At 42.5% G+C, this 16,043-nt stretch overlaps 1 protein-coding gene across 25 annotated transcripts in view; it reads left to right on the top strand.

The window, feature by feature from the left end:
- The first annotated feature begins 126 nt into the window (after window positions 1-126).
- The window catches only part of CDKL3 (cyclin dependent kinase like 3), a 134,802-nt gene continuing 118,885 nt past the window's right edge, over window positions 127-16,043 (top strand). For 7 of the 25 annotated variants that reach the window (XR_008625435.1, XM_055112658.2, XM_055112675.1 and 4 more), the window contains exons 1-3: window positions 3,982-4,132; window positions 4,564-4,749; window positions 11,019-11,213. Coding sequence is in view for 21 of the 25 variants with exons in the window: in XM_055112658.2 (XP_054968633.1) it covers window positions 4,585-4,749; window positions 11,019-11,213 (360 nt within the window). In the remaining 4 variants the exon portion in view is untranslated. Of the gene's footprint in view, window positions 154-3,960; window positions 4,133-4,563; window positions 4,750-11,018; window positions 11,214-16,043 lie in introns of those variants that run through there. The other 18 variants (XM_055112668.1, XM_055112671.1, XM_055112661.1 and 15 more) reach the window with 7 other exon arrangements.

Genomic DNA, 16,043 nt, shown 5'->3' with positions numbered 1-16,043 from the left:
AGGTGGGATGATGTAAGATCACGTGACTGCCCGCGGCCTTGTCAACAATCCACCCCTGAGTGGGAGGGGGAGAAGTATCTAGAACCACGTGTCCCTATGACGCGTTTAGAGCGGGTCACGTGAGCGCCTCGCCTGGATGTGAGTTTCAGCCAGGTCTGTGCAGCGGGTTTAAGAGGGTGAGGGCGGGATAAACCTTTATTATTAGTTTTCTGTTTATCACAGCTATAGAGACAACATTACCCAAGAGGTCATGGCAGAATCAACAGCTTGTTTTGTTTTCTTTAAACCGGGACCAAAAATAATTCCCCTCTGGTTGGTTCAGTGGCTTATCAACTCTGGTACTTGGGGCAAGAAGAGTGAGAGGATCGCACGATCTTATAAGGCAGCCTTGAATACTGAGGCCCACACAACAATCTCCTGAAATGGTTCCTTGAAGCTACCAGATAGTCTTTCTGCTTTGCAGTGGGGTTTCTAGTATTGGAAATTCTGGGCAAATATTAAAGGATGGTGTATTATGCAGTTTTTCCTTTCTGGGTCTGCTTTCAATTGAAGATATGTGTCAGAGTCCGGGGACTTGCCTATGGTGGGGGAGTACCATTGTATTTTTAAGGAATGTGGGGGTGCAGTCTTCCAAGCATATCAATGAGTGGTTGGTTGTCAAAGAAACCTACAAATATGATTCATATTCTGGGGGAGAGCTCCGGCAGACATGAGTGAGGGTTATCTATCTAGCCTGAGATAACTTCAGGTTTTCTACACTAGCAAGAAAGGTGCAAATGGGCCAGAAGGGTCCCCCACCACCAGGGGGTTCAGAGGTGTCGACCTCCCACAGACCTTGAATATTTTCTGTGGTCACTGTCCTTCCCTCTATTGCTTCCAATTCCTACCTTCAGGACTTTGTTATACTAAGGACTCTGAGTACTTTTGTATCCATTTGGGGAACTGTTCAGTTCAACAGGTAAAGGGAGGGTGGAATGAGGACCTTAGCATTGCCTCAGCCTTGCCCCTGGTTCCATGGAAGCAGAGTTAACTTTTCCGACTTTCCTTGTACCTCTTTCTTCAAACCCTGAATTCCCTCTCTGCTTCCAGTGACTGCCTTGGTGATCAGGTTAGCCAGGCCTAACTCTTGGTAGGTCCTGTTAGACATTCGCAATGTGTTTTTTAAATTAAAAGCTGAATATTCTTAATTTTTTTGCCTTTCTGCCATTGCAGTCCTAACCCTTCCAATAGCAAAGGAGGAAGACACACAGGTAGGGTTACATGGAGAAAAATGGTAAAGAGAAACTGTATCTTAAAAATATCCCTCATGAGCTGGGGCATTAGCTCATGCCTGTAATCCTAATACTTTGGGATGCCAGGAGTTGAAGACCAGCCTGGGCAACATAGGAGATCCTGTCTCTACAAAAAGTAAAATTAGCCAGGCATGGTGGCGCACACCAATAGTCCCAGCAACTCAGGAGGCTGAGGCAGAAGAATCGCTTGAGACGAGGAAGTTGAAGCTGCAGTGAGCCATCATCATGCCACTGAGACCCTGCCTCAAAAAAATCCCGCAACAACCAAAAAAACCCTTGTAATTTATCAGTCAAGGCAGTCACTGAAAGCAGAGACAGAATTCAGGGTTTGAAGAAAGGGAGGTACAAGGAAAGTGGGAAAAGTTAACCCTTTCTGGTTCCATGGAACTATGGGCAAGATTAGGGCAATGCTGAGGTCCTCCTCCTACCCCCTCTTTCCCTGTTGAGCTGAAGAATGGATACAAAAGTGCTCAGAGTCCTCCTGACCCACCAACGAAGTCCTGAAGATGGGAACTGGAGGCAATAGAGGTAAGGAATTCAGTGACTACAGGGATTTATAATTGTTTTGGAAACAGTTTGTTATTTTCCAAAATGATATAACACTTTTAACTGATTCAGTGAATGTGCATCATAAAGTCTTACAGCTGTGTATTAGCAAGAATCACTGGCTGTCCTTGTTAACCAGGCCTGCCATAACCTACTTGTAGAAGGAATAATTTTAAATCTATTAACTGTATGCTGTTATCAGTTCTGTAGCTCTGGATTATGAGTTCATTGAGGGCAGGGACTCAGTTTGGTTCATCTTTGTCCTGGGCAAATTTTTTTATTTTTTGAGACAGAGTCTTGCTCTGTCACCCAGGTTGGAGTGCAGTGGTGTGAACAGGGCTCACTGCAGCCTTGACCTTCTGGGCTCCAGTAATTCTCCTTCAGATGCCCAAGTAGCTGGGACCACAGGTGTGCACCACCATGCCCGGCTAATTTTTTGTAGAGATGGAGTTTTGCCCTCTTGCCCAGGCTGGTCTGGAACTCCTGGGCTCAAGTGATCTGCCCACCTTGGCCTCCCTGGGATTACAGGTGTGAGCCACTGTGCGCAGCCTCCTTGCAAATATTTAGCCCACAACAAATAATATGCTTACACCAAGTTTGAGCCCACTATAAGATTTACTATGACATTCTTATTTATAGAAGGTATTTTATATTGTGGTTGAATAACTTTTTTTTTTTTTTTTTTTTGAGATGAAGTCTCGCTCTGCCACCCAGGCTGGAGTGTAGTGGTGCGATCTCTGCTCACTGCAAGCTCTGCCTCCCGGATTCACGCCATTCTCCTGCCTCAGCCTCCCGAGTAGCTGGGACTACAGGCGCCCGCCACCACGCCCAGCTAATTTTTTCTATTTTTTAGTAGAAATGGGGTTTCACCGTGTTAGCCAGGATGGTCTCGATCTCCTGACCTCTTGATCCGCCCGCCTGGGCGTCCCAAAGTGCTGGGATTACAGGCGTTAGCCACTGCGCCCGTCCGAATAACCTTCAAAGAAAAGACAATTCTGAATATTTTAGGTGATCAATGAAAACGATGACCACTTCTCCTTTCTCTCAATATAAACCCTAGCAGCATAGAAAAAACTTGAGAAGCTTCAAAAATACTAATTTATTTACGCTATCCCAATTAAATCAGGTGCTCTGGCATTGGGGCAGGGGTGTGGAGGTGGGGGTTGGGATGCTTTCTAAAAGCTCTCCAGGTGTGATTTAAATATGCATGCTGGGTGGGACCCACCAGACTAGATTTATTAAATAATGCCTTTCCTCTTATTTAGCGGAAGCATAGCGAGATTTCGCTTTTTTACATTTAACTCATTTTATAGAAGAAAGCAAAGAAAGCCCTATTCAATAAAGAAAGCACTCCCTAGGCACTTGGTCTAGTGATATGGTGGTTATTCATTAGGGACTGTCATTCCAGTTGAACTCTATGTCTACTTAAGCAGTTAGACACTGGCCTCTTTATTTCCGTGCTCTTGTACATCATTTCGTATATGGTGGAACTCTTCGAATTACTTGCTTTCCTAGAGTTTGACACGTGGTGAGGGAGGTTTTTTTTCTTTAAAAAACATTACTAGCAGTTGGAAAAAATTAAAAGGCATATGGCAAGTGTTCTTGACCGGGGGCGGTGGCTTACGCCTGTAATCCCAGCACTTTGGAAGCCTGAGGCGGGCGGATCACCTGAGGTCAGGAGTTCGAGACCAGCCTGGCCAACATGGTAGAAACCCCGTCTCTACTAAAAATACAAAATTATCCGGGCGTGGTGGCACACGCCTGTAATCCCAGCTACTCGGGAGGCTGAGGCAGGAAAATCACTTAAACCTGGAAGGAGGAGATTGCAGTGAGCCGAGATCGGCGACACTGCAGTCCAGCCTGGGCGACAGAGCTAGACTATCTCAAAAAAAAAAAAAAAAAAAAGATGCGGATCCTCCCTATCCACATTCAAAAGCAACCTTGTGAGGAGGCTCAGCTGCGACAGCAATCTGTACTCCCCTCCCCCATTCCCAAGCACAGCACTCTTCCACCTTGCGCCTACCCAGAGTAGGTTTCCGTTTCTTCCCACTTCCCCTTCCGGGTCGGGACCCTGCCCATGTTCCGGTCTTGCGCACGAGGGCTAGAACGCAGCAACTCCGCCGGCGTTTCCATGGTAGCAAGTGGCCGGTTCCTTGCGGGGCTAACAAAGTAGTATCAGTGTTCGGTGGCTCCACTGGAACTACGCAGAGCCAGACCAGCGGGACCACAGAATGGGCTGAGGCGGCGGCGGCTGTTTGGATAAAGTCAACAGCGGGACGTGGGGCGTGACGCCGGTCCGGCATCCTAAGACGTCTGGTTTGAGTTGCGGGCGAGACCAGGCTTTTTTTAGGACCTTGGGCCTGATAAGTGGGCGACTGCAGTAGTGCGGGAACCTATTATTTGACAGGAACATGACAGGAAGTGTAGGGACCCCATGCTTGATGGATGGTGACTTATAGTGTGGTAGTCTCAGTGTTGATGGGCATGACCGAGACAGCAGGAGTACCCCTGAGTTCTGGTGAGAGGTGGAGCCTCAGAAGGACACCTTACTCAAGCTGTCTTTAGTTCCCAAAGACAAAAAGGCTCAGTGGAAAAGATTCCTTTTTTTTTTTAATGTCTCTGTATTTGAGACTGTGGGTTTATTGTGGATATGCATTATTTAGTTTTAATAAATAAAAGTATAAACGTTTAACATTTTCCATTTTCTTTCTTTATTTCTATAAAGTAGTAAAAGCCCAGCTTGAAAATGGAGATGTATGAAACCCTTGGAAAAGTGGGAGAGGGAAGTTACGGAACAGTCATGAAATGTAAACATAAGAATACTGGGCAGATAGTGGCCATTAAGATATTTTATGAGAAACCAGAACAATCTGTCAACAAAATTGCGATGAGAGAAATAAAGTTTCTAAAGGTTTGCTTCTTTTGCCTTATCTAAGTCAAAAGAAAAATTGTTATGGAATAAAAAATTGCATAAAATATTTTAGTTCACACATGTACTGATTCATATTATGTAGAAACAAGTGTAATACTCTATCTTATCTACATTTTGTAATTTTATAGTGATACAAGATATATGTGTTTTGGGGTATGTAACAAAAGCTACACCAATATTGTTTAATAATTATTCAGAAATATTCAAGTATAATACTTAATAAAAATTTCTGCTATGTGCAAGGCATGGTGCTAGGTACTGAGACTATAAGGAGGTAAAAGATAGTTCCTGCCCTTAAAGACTTCTATAATTTAATCAGAAAGGAGAGTATATGAAAATCATACTGAATAAAAAGTGGCTCATAATAAATGCCAAGGAATCAACACAAAGTCCTTTCCCTGGTAGGGAAAGTTTTTTTGAGGAAATGGGACATGAATTTGGCTTTGAAGGATGTGGAGGGTTTAGATAAGAGGGAGAAACTGTTGTGCTCTAGGTTAGAGGAACAACATAAACTCAAAAGAGACTAAAGAAGGACAAAGGATAAAGGGCAAAGTGGAAAGGACAAAGAGCAAAGACATGTGCCTGTAGAGTTTTCTGAGCAGAATTGGAAAGAGGTATATTAGAACAGTAAATTGGAGGTAGATTTTAAAGTCTTTTAGGCTAAGGAGTCAAAACTTGATTTTGTAAGAGGTGGAAAGTCGTGAAGGTTTTGAATTGAATGTAAAGAAATGTAAATTTTAATCTACCACTATTGTGCAGAATAGATTGGAGGACTAAGAGTAAAAATAGGTCTGTTAGGAGTTCAATTAAGGAATTTTGGAAAATGTCTGAGGACCCTTGCTAAAATGCAGCAATGTGAATGAAAAGTAAAGTTAGAACATGCTGTATTGTAAAAAAACAAACAAAAAAAGACATGAGGCCGGGTGCGGTGGCTCACGCTTGTAATCCCAGCACTTTGAGAGGCCGAGGCGGGTGGATCACCTGAGGTCAGGGGTTCAAGACCGTCCTGGACAACATAGTGAAACCCCGTCTCTACTAAAAATTAAACAAAAAAAATTAAGGCCGGGTGCGGTGGCTCACGCTCCCAGCGCTTTGGGAGGCTGAGGCGGGTGGATCACGAGGTCAGGAGATCGAGACCATCCTGGCTAACGCGGTGAAACCCCGTCTTTACTAAAAAATACAAAAAATTAGCCGGGCGAGGTGGCGGGCGCTTGTGGTCCCAGCTACTGCGGAGGCTGAGGCAGGAGAATGGCGTGAACCCGGGAGGCGGAGCTTGCAGTGAGCCGAGATAGCGCCACTGCACTCCAGCCTGGGCGACAGCGCAAGACTCCGTCTCAAAAGAAAAGGAAAAAAAAAAAAAAAAAATTAGCCAGGCATAGTGTCGCGCCCCTGTAATCCCAGCTACTTAGGAGGCTGAGGCACGACAATCGCTCAAACCCAGAAGGTGGAGGTTGCAGTGAGCCGAGATCACGCCACTGCACTCTAGCCTGGGCGTCAGAGTGAGACTCCATCTCAAAAAAAGAAAAAAAAAAAAAAGGGCGCTGTGGCTCACGCCTGTAATCTCAGCACTTTGGGAGGCTGAGGCAGGCAGATCACCTGAGGTCAGGAGTTCGAGACCAGCCTGGCCAATATAGTGAAACCCCCATCTCTACTAAAAATACAAAAATTAGCCGGGGATGGTAGTGCATGCCTGTAATCCCAGCTACTCGGGAGGCTGAGGCAGAAGAATTGCTTGAACCCAAGAGGAGGAGGTTGCAGTGAGCCGAGATCACACTATTGCACTCCAGCCTGGGCAACAGAGCAACACCTTGTCTAAAAAAAAAAAAAGACATGAAAGAGTGTAGAAGACTATAGAAGGAGTCAAAGGTCTCTGAGGTTCAGTGATTGATACAATTGATAGAAATACGAAAGACTTGAAAGAGACATGGTTTGGGAACTACTTCAGTTTTGGAAATGTTGAATTTGAGGTGACAGGAGTACATTTAAGTAAAGATGACCAGTAGGCTTTTAGAAATGAGGAACAATATCAGGAGAGATCAGGGAAGAAGATAGAATCCTATGTAGGTGTGACAGTTCACCCCAGGAGAAACAACTGAGGAGTGTGGAGAAAGGAGCATTAACATTCCTTAGGGTTGGGGTAGAAAATTAATGATTTTAAAAATATTTAAATATGTATGTATTCTATTTATTGGAATCTATTTACATCCTTTAAGGTTTATGATCTTGACGATATAGTATAGCTGTTTCATATGCAGCAGATGTTCTTGTTTGCTTTATCTGATACAAAAATATTTTCTTCTTTCTTTGTAAGTCTATATGAGATATGATGGATCAATTTGCCTTCTTTCTCTTTCTCTTTTTTTTTTTTTTTTTAAAGAAATGGAGTCTCCCTGTTGCCCAGGCTGCAGCGCGGTGGCATGATCATAGCTCACTGCAGCCTCCGTCATCTGGGCTTAAGCGATCTTCCTGTCTTGGACCTGTGAAAGAGCTAGGATTACAGGCATGAGCCACTGTGCCTGGCCTAATTTGAGGAAATATATTAGGCATCTGTGGATTATTAGAATGGCTCTACGCTGGGCGCGGTGGTTCACGCCAGTAATCCTAGCACTTTGGGAGGCCGAGGCGGGCGGATTGCCTGAGCTCAGGAGTTCGAGACCAGCCTGGGCAACATGGTGAAACCCTGTCTCTACTAAAATACAAAAAATTAGCCAGGCATGGCAGTGTGTGCCTGTAGTCCCAGCTACTTGGGAGGCTGAGGTAGGAGAATTGCTTGAACCCAGGAGGAGGAGGTTGCAGTGAGCTGAGATTGCGCCACTGCACTCCAGTCTGGGCGACAGAGTGAGACTCTGTCTCAAAAAAAAAAAAAAATAGCCGGCCATGGTGGCAGGGGCCTGTAATCCCAGCTACACAAGAGGCTGAGGCAGGAGAATCACTTGAACCCGGGAGGCGGAGGTTTCAGTGAGCCGAGACCACGCCACTGCACTCCAGCCTGGGCAGCAGAGCGAGACTCCATCTCAAATAAATAAATAAATAAATAAATAGAACAGCTCTATTTCTAGACAATGAAAAGTGAGTCAGTAAAGATGTTATGATTTTGTGAAAGATATCAGTTCCTGTCCTCATGACCTAAAACATAATACTATAAATAAGGCAATTGTGTACTGTGAATGAAAATCTGATTAGGAGATTTTTTTTCCCCCAAGGCAGTATCTCTTGCTCTTTCTTCAACTGTTGCACTTAAACTGATTATTTTTTTTCTATTTAATCATTTTGGAAAATAACCAGTATGTGACAATACAGAGATGAACTTGAATATGTGTTTTACTGTAACAACTGTTATGCAGATAATTTTGAGATACCCTAACTATTCTCATTGGCTTTTTGTTATTGTTGTTGTTATTGTTCTGAGACAGTCTTACTCTGTCTGTCGCCCAGGCTGGAGTGCAGTGGCACGATCCTGGCTCACTGCAACCTCTGCCTCCCAGGTTCAAGCAATTCTCATGCCTCAGCCTCCAAGTAGCTGGGATTACAGGCACGTACGACCACGCCCAGCTAATTTTTGTATTTTTAGTAGAGACGGGGTTTCACCATGTTGCCCAGGCTGATTTAGAACTCCTGGCTTCATGTGATCTGCCCACCTCAGCCTCCCAAAGTACTGAGATTACAGGTGTGAGCCACTGCACCTGGCACTCACTGGCTTTTTATAGGATTTTAAATTTGATGTAATCTAATTCCACTAGAGAGATTTCTTGGACTAGTTAATATTCTTAGTCTAAAAAACTTGTCATAATTACTTAATTCAAATTACTTTTTTTTTTTTTTTTAGACAGAGTTTCACTCTTGTTGCCCAGGCTGCAGTGTAATGGCACAATCTCAGCTCACCACAACCTCGGCCTCCCGGGTTCAAGTGATTCTCCTGCCTCAGCCTCCTGAGTAGCTAGGATTACAGGCATGGACCATCATGCCAGGCTAATTTTGTATTTTTAGTAGAGACAGGGTTTCTCCATGTTGGTCAGGCTGATCTTGAACTCCCGACCTCAGGTGATCCGCCTGCCTTGGCCTCCCAAAGTGCTGGGATTATAGAAGTGAGCCACCGGCCCGACCCAAACTAAATTTTTATGCTAGAATTTCATTAAATAAATTACAGTTAGAGTAATTAGTGAGAATATCTGTAGAAAAGTTGTCTAGTAATGGAGAAAAAATTAAACAACTTGAAGAGGGGTACTAGAGCATTTCTAGGGATTTCATTTCATGGTTTATCTGAGTAAATACTGTACCTAATTCCTCATCCCTGAATGGATCTTCTACAATGCTTATTCATATTACCCCTTCCCTACTTTCACTGCTTTTGCCTTTAAAATAAAGACTGGACAGGAAACCAGTAATTTTCCTTAAGTAGAGGATTAATATGGTAGTGTCCAAAAGCAGTCAATTCCTTGAGACGGAGTTTCACTCTTGTCACCCCGGCTGGAGTGCGATGGCACAATCTCGGCTCACTGCAACCTCTACCTCCTGGGTTCAAGCGATTCTCCTCTCTTAATCTCTCTAGTAGCTGGGATTACAGGTGCCCACCTCCACGCTGGGCTAATTTTTGTGTTTTTAGTAGAGATGGTGTTTCACCATGTTGACCAGGCTGGTCTCGAACTCCTGACCTCATGTGATTTGCCCGCCTCAGCCTCCCAAAATGCTGGGATTATAGGCGTGCACCACCATGCCCAGCCAACAGTCAATTCTTTTCACTGCTGTCAGTATGCTATTGCTGCAGCACTGTGGCATCTTGCCAACCAGGGAAATTTGGAGCAAAAGGGAAAGGAATCTGGTGTTATATTTTGGATGTTTTTCTCTAGTCATGTTTTAAGGACTTTAGTCTCTTCGTTAGTTACAGAGAAGTAGAAAAATTGACACTGTGTTATTGGAATGAAGGCAAATATATTTTCATAAAGGTATAGTTTTCTAGAGCTAGGAACAGTGGCTCATGCCTGTAGTCCTAGCAACTTGGGAGGCCAAGGCAGGAAGATCACTTGAGGCCAGGAGTTCGAGACCAGCCTGGCAATATAGCAAGATTCGTTCTCTTAAAAAAAAAACACAAAAAAACACCCTTCATTTTTAGCTAATTGAACACATATTCTTGATAGTTTGAACAAAATGGTTAAATATTTCAGAATTGATTATAATTAAGTCAGTGTGATGAAAAATAGAATAAGTAGCATACAATATTAAATCTCATTTGTTTCCTAAGCTGATACATGGGCATCATTTACATTTTAAAATTATTTTAGCAATAATTGTTGCCAGTCTAAAAAGGTGGTTGTTTAATAGAAGAGTACAGACAACGAACAAACGTTCACCCACAAATAATTACATATTTATGTAAAGTTTCTGTGGTTATAAATTGGTAGTTCACATATCTGAAGATTTTGCATATATTTTGGTGTTCTTTTGTTATAGTCTAATGAATTTATGATGCTCCCTAGAACTTATGGTTTACTTTCTAGAGTTTAGGATTAAAATTAGAGAATAATTAATTTATATAAATTCAGATCACATACTTAATCGTGTTGAAATCCATACTCATTTGAAAACATAAGGGCCTTTTAAATTTTGGGTGTTAAATTTAACCACAAACCAAGTTTAAAAATAGCAGGATATCTTTCAACAGAATACTAAGTTATAGTACATTAAATTATTTTAATAAGCAACCAAATGCCAACTTGAGATAAAGTAATATATCTCACTTTGTCCTATAAATATTGATTATAAAATGGATTACATTTTCTTAAAATAGGAATGGAAGCACATTGGTTGAGAAATTTCAGTTGAAATGCATGGAACATAGGCTGGGCATGATGGTGCACACCTACAATTCCAGGAGTTGGGGAGGCTGAGGCAGGAGGATCATCTGAGGTCAGGAGTTCAAGACCAGCCTGGCCAACATGGTGAAACCCTGTTTCTACTAAAAGTACAAAAATGAGCTGGGCATGGTGGTGCACGCTTGTAATCCCAGCTGTTCAGGAGGCTGAGGCAGGAGGATTGATTGAAATAGGGTGGTGGAGGTTGCACTGAGCCAAGATTGTGCCACTGCACTCCAGCCTGGCAACAGAGCAAGACTCCATCTCAAAAAAAAGAAAAAAGAAATGCATGGAACAAAGCTAAGAATATGACTGTTTCTTTACAAAATTTACACGTTATATGTACAAATTGTTAGGCTTGAAATAATTAAAAATTTGTGTTGTTTCTTTTGTCAATAGCAATTTCATCACGAAAACCTGGTCAATCTGATTGAAGTTTTTAGACAGAAAAAGAAAATTCATTTGGTATTTGAATTTATTGACCACACAGTATTAGATGAGTTACAACATTATTGTCATGGACTAGAGAGTAAGCGACTTAGAAAATACCTCTTCCAGATCCTTCGAGCAATTGACTATCTTCACAGTAATAATGTAAGTGCTTCAGAATAAGCCAATTTGTAGGATGAATATGAATCATAAGTGCTCCTTATACATTGTTTTATTTTTATGAAGGTGGCTAACATTCTTTTTCTATACAATAATAATAGACATCCTGAAAATGGGGATAGGGAATAGGGGGCACTATCTTTTAGTTGCAGAACCAAAAAATATTGAGCACTCAGTAATTCCAACTATAAGGCAGACCAAGTATGGGATGGTAAAGGCAGTATCAGTAATTTTGTTTAGTAGAATCAATAGTCAGCTGGAGCACTATTATTAGAGAAAGTATATTAAAACATTGAAAGTCAGGTCTGTGGCTTAATGGAGAGTTGCTCATATAAAGGGAGGTTTAGCAAGACTCCGCCTCACAAAAAAAAAAGGCGGGGGGAATAGTAAGTAAATTGTGGATGCTTTTAGGGGAAGAAAGGAGATATAAAGTGGCGGAGCGGTTTGAGGCCTTGTCATTTAACCTATGAAAAATCAAGGAAGAGGAAAGATCACAGCTATTCTGATGTTTAGTGTTGACTTTAGCATTGGCTTGTAAGTGTTTAGCTCAGCAGGTTTTTTGTTTGGTTGGTTGGTTGGTTTTTGAGATGGAGTTTTGCTCTCGTTGCCCAGGCTGGAGTACAATGGCATGATCTTGGCTCACTGCAACCTCTGCCTCCTGGGTTCAAGCAATTCTCCTGCCTTTCCTTGAAACATCTCGGTGTTTGTCCGAGATGACGGTGCTCCTCCTCAATCAACCACCACACCTGGCCAATATTTTGTAGAGATGGGGTTTTCCCATGTTACCCAGGCTGGTCTCAAACTCCTGGGCTCAAGTGATTTGCCCGCCTCAGCCTCCCAAAATGCTGGATTACAGGTGTGAGCTACTGCACCTGGCACAGATTTTTTAAAAGATCAAATTAGGTACTAGGTATAAAGCATTTAAACTGTGTCAGGCACATTTTAAGTGCTCAGTAGATAGTGCTGGTAGGCTGGCTATAGTAGCTCACACCTCTAATCTCAGCATTTTGAGAGGCGGAGGCAGGAGGATCACTTGAGCTCAAAAGTTCAAGCCCAGCCTGGGCAACATAGCAAGACCTTGTCTCTACTAAAAATAAAAAATAAATTAGCTGGGCATCAGACATCGTGCACAATCCTGTACTCCCGGCTACTTGTGAGGCCGAGGTGGGAGGATTGTTTGAGCCTGGGAGGTCAAGGCTGCAGTAAGCTATGATTGCACCACTGCATCCTGGTTGACAGAGCAAGATTCTGTAAGTAAGTAAATAAAATAAATAAATAAATAAATAAATATAGCAAGCTGGTTTGGAGTGAGGAATATTAATAGTTGTGTTAAGGAAAGAAAAGAAAAAAAGGAAAAGAAAAGAAAGCTGGTAGGGAGTCAAGAATAGTGGTGTTATCTTTGTATCTGTTTAGAGCCTTGTCTATATTAGACTCTAAAAATGTTTCTTGAATAAAAGGAGATCTCAGTCTGGGCTAAACTGACAGTAGAAGACTTCCAAGATGAGGTAAAACTAAAGAAAGTAGAATTTTGAACTGTAGCTAGGATTTTGTTGGAGTAGAGGAGAAAATGCATTCAGGTGGGGTACCATTGTGAAAATAGAAGTAGACCAGAGCAGGGGACTTCAGAGAGTGCTGTTAAGTCAGGTTACAGGGAACAACAGATAGAGGAAGATAAGATTACACAGGTTCACAGGGGAGAGATTTTCCAGAACCTTGAAATTTACCCACAGGAGGGTGGACTCTTTCCTGAGGATCCTGGGAAACTACTGAAGATTTTGTTGTTTTTTTATTTTTGTTTTTCTTGAGACAGGATCTTGCTTTGTTGCCCAGATGGGAGTGCAGTAGCATGATCATAGCTCACTGCAGCCTCCAACTTCTGGGCTCAAGTGATCCTCCTGCCTCAGCCTCCCAAGTTGCTAGGACTACAGGCACATGCCACCACACCCAGCCCATTGAAGGTTCTTGAGCATTGCTGTGACTGGATGAAAACAAAATCTAATTTTATTTTAACATGAGTAGAAGATATGAGTAGATAGAGACCCAGAGAGATCAGACAGGTAGCTGTTGTGACAATCTAGATGTGTGGGTGGTAACGGTTTGGACTAAGTAGCAATGGGAAGAAGAGGAAGGATGGCCGAGGGATAGGATGGAAATATTTCAAAAGGAAAATCACAGGACTTGGAAAGTAATTAGATATGAGAGGGATGAAAACAAAGGGTGAAGTCAGAGGTTATTACAGTATTTTTTTTTGAGACAGAGTCTCTCTCTGTCACCCAGGCTGGAGTACAATGGCAGGATCTTGGCTCACTGCAACTTCCGCCTTCTGGGTTCAAGCGATTCTTCCTGCTTCACCCTTCTGAGTAGCTGGGATTACAGGCTCCTGCCACCAGGCCCGGCTAATTTTTGTATTTTTATTTTATTTTATTTTATTTTATTTTGAGACAGAGTCTTGCTCTGTAGCCCAGGCTGGAGTGCAATGGCGTGATCTCACTGCAGCCTCCTTCTCCTGGGTTCAAGCGATTCTCCTGCCTCAGCCTCCCAAGTAACTGGGTTTACAGGTGCGTGCCATCATGCCCGGCTAATTTTTGTATTTTTAGTAGAGACGGGGTTTCACCATGTTGGTCAGGCTGATATCAAACTCCTGACCTCGTGATCCGCCCACCTTAGCCTCCCAAAGTGCTGGGATTACAGGCGTGAGCCACCGCGCCCGGCCTACATTTTCTTAAAACAATAATCAGTGTGTTTGGATAGACCCATACTAAATAATATTGGGGATACAAAATAAGTAGATATTTTGCCTTCAAAGACTATAGTTGAGAAAATAGGCTTAGACAGATGGTACAATAAGTATAAAAGTGTAGATGATGAAGTGCTAAGTTTCGTGGCACAAACGATATAGTAGTACAGCATAGGATGGGCAAGAAAGTCAATAGGATAATTTCTGACTAAATACCAGTAATACGATATTCCCAAGGATGGCCCGCTGTTGCCCTCATCCACGTGGAGCTAAATGCTTTTGATGTAAAACAAAACTAACCATTTGATTGTGAGATAAGAGTTTTTATTTTATTTTTATTTTATTTATTTATTTTTGAGATGGAGTTTCACTCTGTCACTCAGGCTGGAGTGCAGTGGCATGATCTTGGTTCACTGCAACCTCCACCTCCCAGGTTCAAGCAATTTTCCTGCCTCAGCCTCCTGAGTAGCTGGGATTATAGGTGCCCACGACCACACCCACCTAATTTTTGTATTTTTAGTAGAGTCGGGGTTTCACCACGTTAGCCAGGCTGACTAACTTTGGTCTTGAAATGCTGACCTCAACTGATCTACCTGCCTTGGGCTCCAAAGTGCTGGGATTACAGGCATGAGCCACCAATGAGAGTTTTTAAATAGTAACCAAATAAACAAATTCACAGGTTAATAAGTGAATTTCCCAATGCCATACAGGAGGGGTCCCCAACCCCTGGGCCACAACCAATACCATTCTGTGGCCCGTTAGGAATCAGGCCACACAGTAGATGAGTGGTGGGCGAGCAGGCAAAGCTTCATCTGTATTTACAGCCACTTTGCATTGCTCGCATTACCACCTGAGCTCTGCCTCCTATCAGATCAGCGGAGGCATTAAATTCTTATAGGAGTGCGAACCCTACTCTGAACTGTGCATGCAAGGGATCTAGGTTGTGCACTCCTTGTGAGAATCTAATGCCTGATAATCTGTCACTGTCTCTCATAACCCCCAGTTAGGACCATCTGGTTGCAGGAAAACAAGCTCAGGGCTCCCACTGATTCTACATTATGGTAAGTTGTATAATGATTTCATTGTATAGTATAATGTAACAATAATAGAAGTAAAGTGCACTATAAATGTAATGCACTTGAAGCATCCTGAAACCATCCCCCAGCCTGGTCCGTAGAAAAACTGTCTTCCATGAAACCAGTTCCTGGTGCCAAAAAGGTTGGAGACTGCTGTAATACAGTTAATGAGTGATGGAAGAGGGGACTAGATTCCTTCCACAGTCCATACTCTTTCCTTTCTACCATGCCATGTCTCCACAGCAGCTTAGTATGGAGCGGCTTAGCTTTAATTCTTAAGGCCTGTGCTTAGGAAATACCGCAGAATGAGAAAAGTGTTATTGTGTTTGGGAAGCAGTCAGATAACATATATTTATGGATATGTATACACGTGTGTATATGCATGCATAATACATTTGTTAAATGGAATTAGGGGATTAGAAGAGGAAAATGACAGAGAAAGATTATCAAAACTTTAATTGCTGTTTATAAAAGAAATTTATAATCAAAGTTCATCTTAAATCATCTCAGAATTGCGATATAACTTTTCAATAAATACCTTTCTTACCATACTTCCTCTTAACACAATACCTTTGCACATACTAGTCTATCTTCCTGGATTTATCTTTCTTCCACTCTTTCCTAGTTTACTTCTGCTCATCCCTCAGATCTTAGTAAAAGTGGAATTTTCCCCAGGGATGTCTCCATTCAAGTTATAATGCTATGTTCCTTTCCTTTGTAGCACTTGTGTTATTTTATATTTGTGTGATTATATGAAGTAAGGTGTTTCTCTTACAACTGACTGTGAGTTCTGTGATGGTAAAGAACTGTATCTGTTTTTTTTTTGTTTTTTTGTTTTTTTTTTCCGAGACAGAGTCTTGCTCCGTCGCTCAGGCTGGAGTGTATTGGCGTGATCTTAGCTCACTGCAACCTCCGCCTCCCAGGTTCAAGCAATTTTCCTGCCTCAGCCTCCTGAGTAGCTGGGCTAACTTTTTTTTTTTTTAATTTTTAGTAGTGCCAAGG

Source organism: Pan paniscus, chromosome 4 (assembly GCF_029289425.2).
Source record: "Pan paniscus chromosome 4, NHGRI_mPanPan1-v2.0_pri, whole genome shotgun sequence".
Classification (NCBI taxonomy): Eukaryota; Metazoa; Chordata; class Mammalia; order Primates; family Hominidae; genus Pan; species Pan paniscus.
This window is presented reverse-complemented; position numbering and strand designations above follow the sequence as displayed.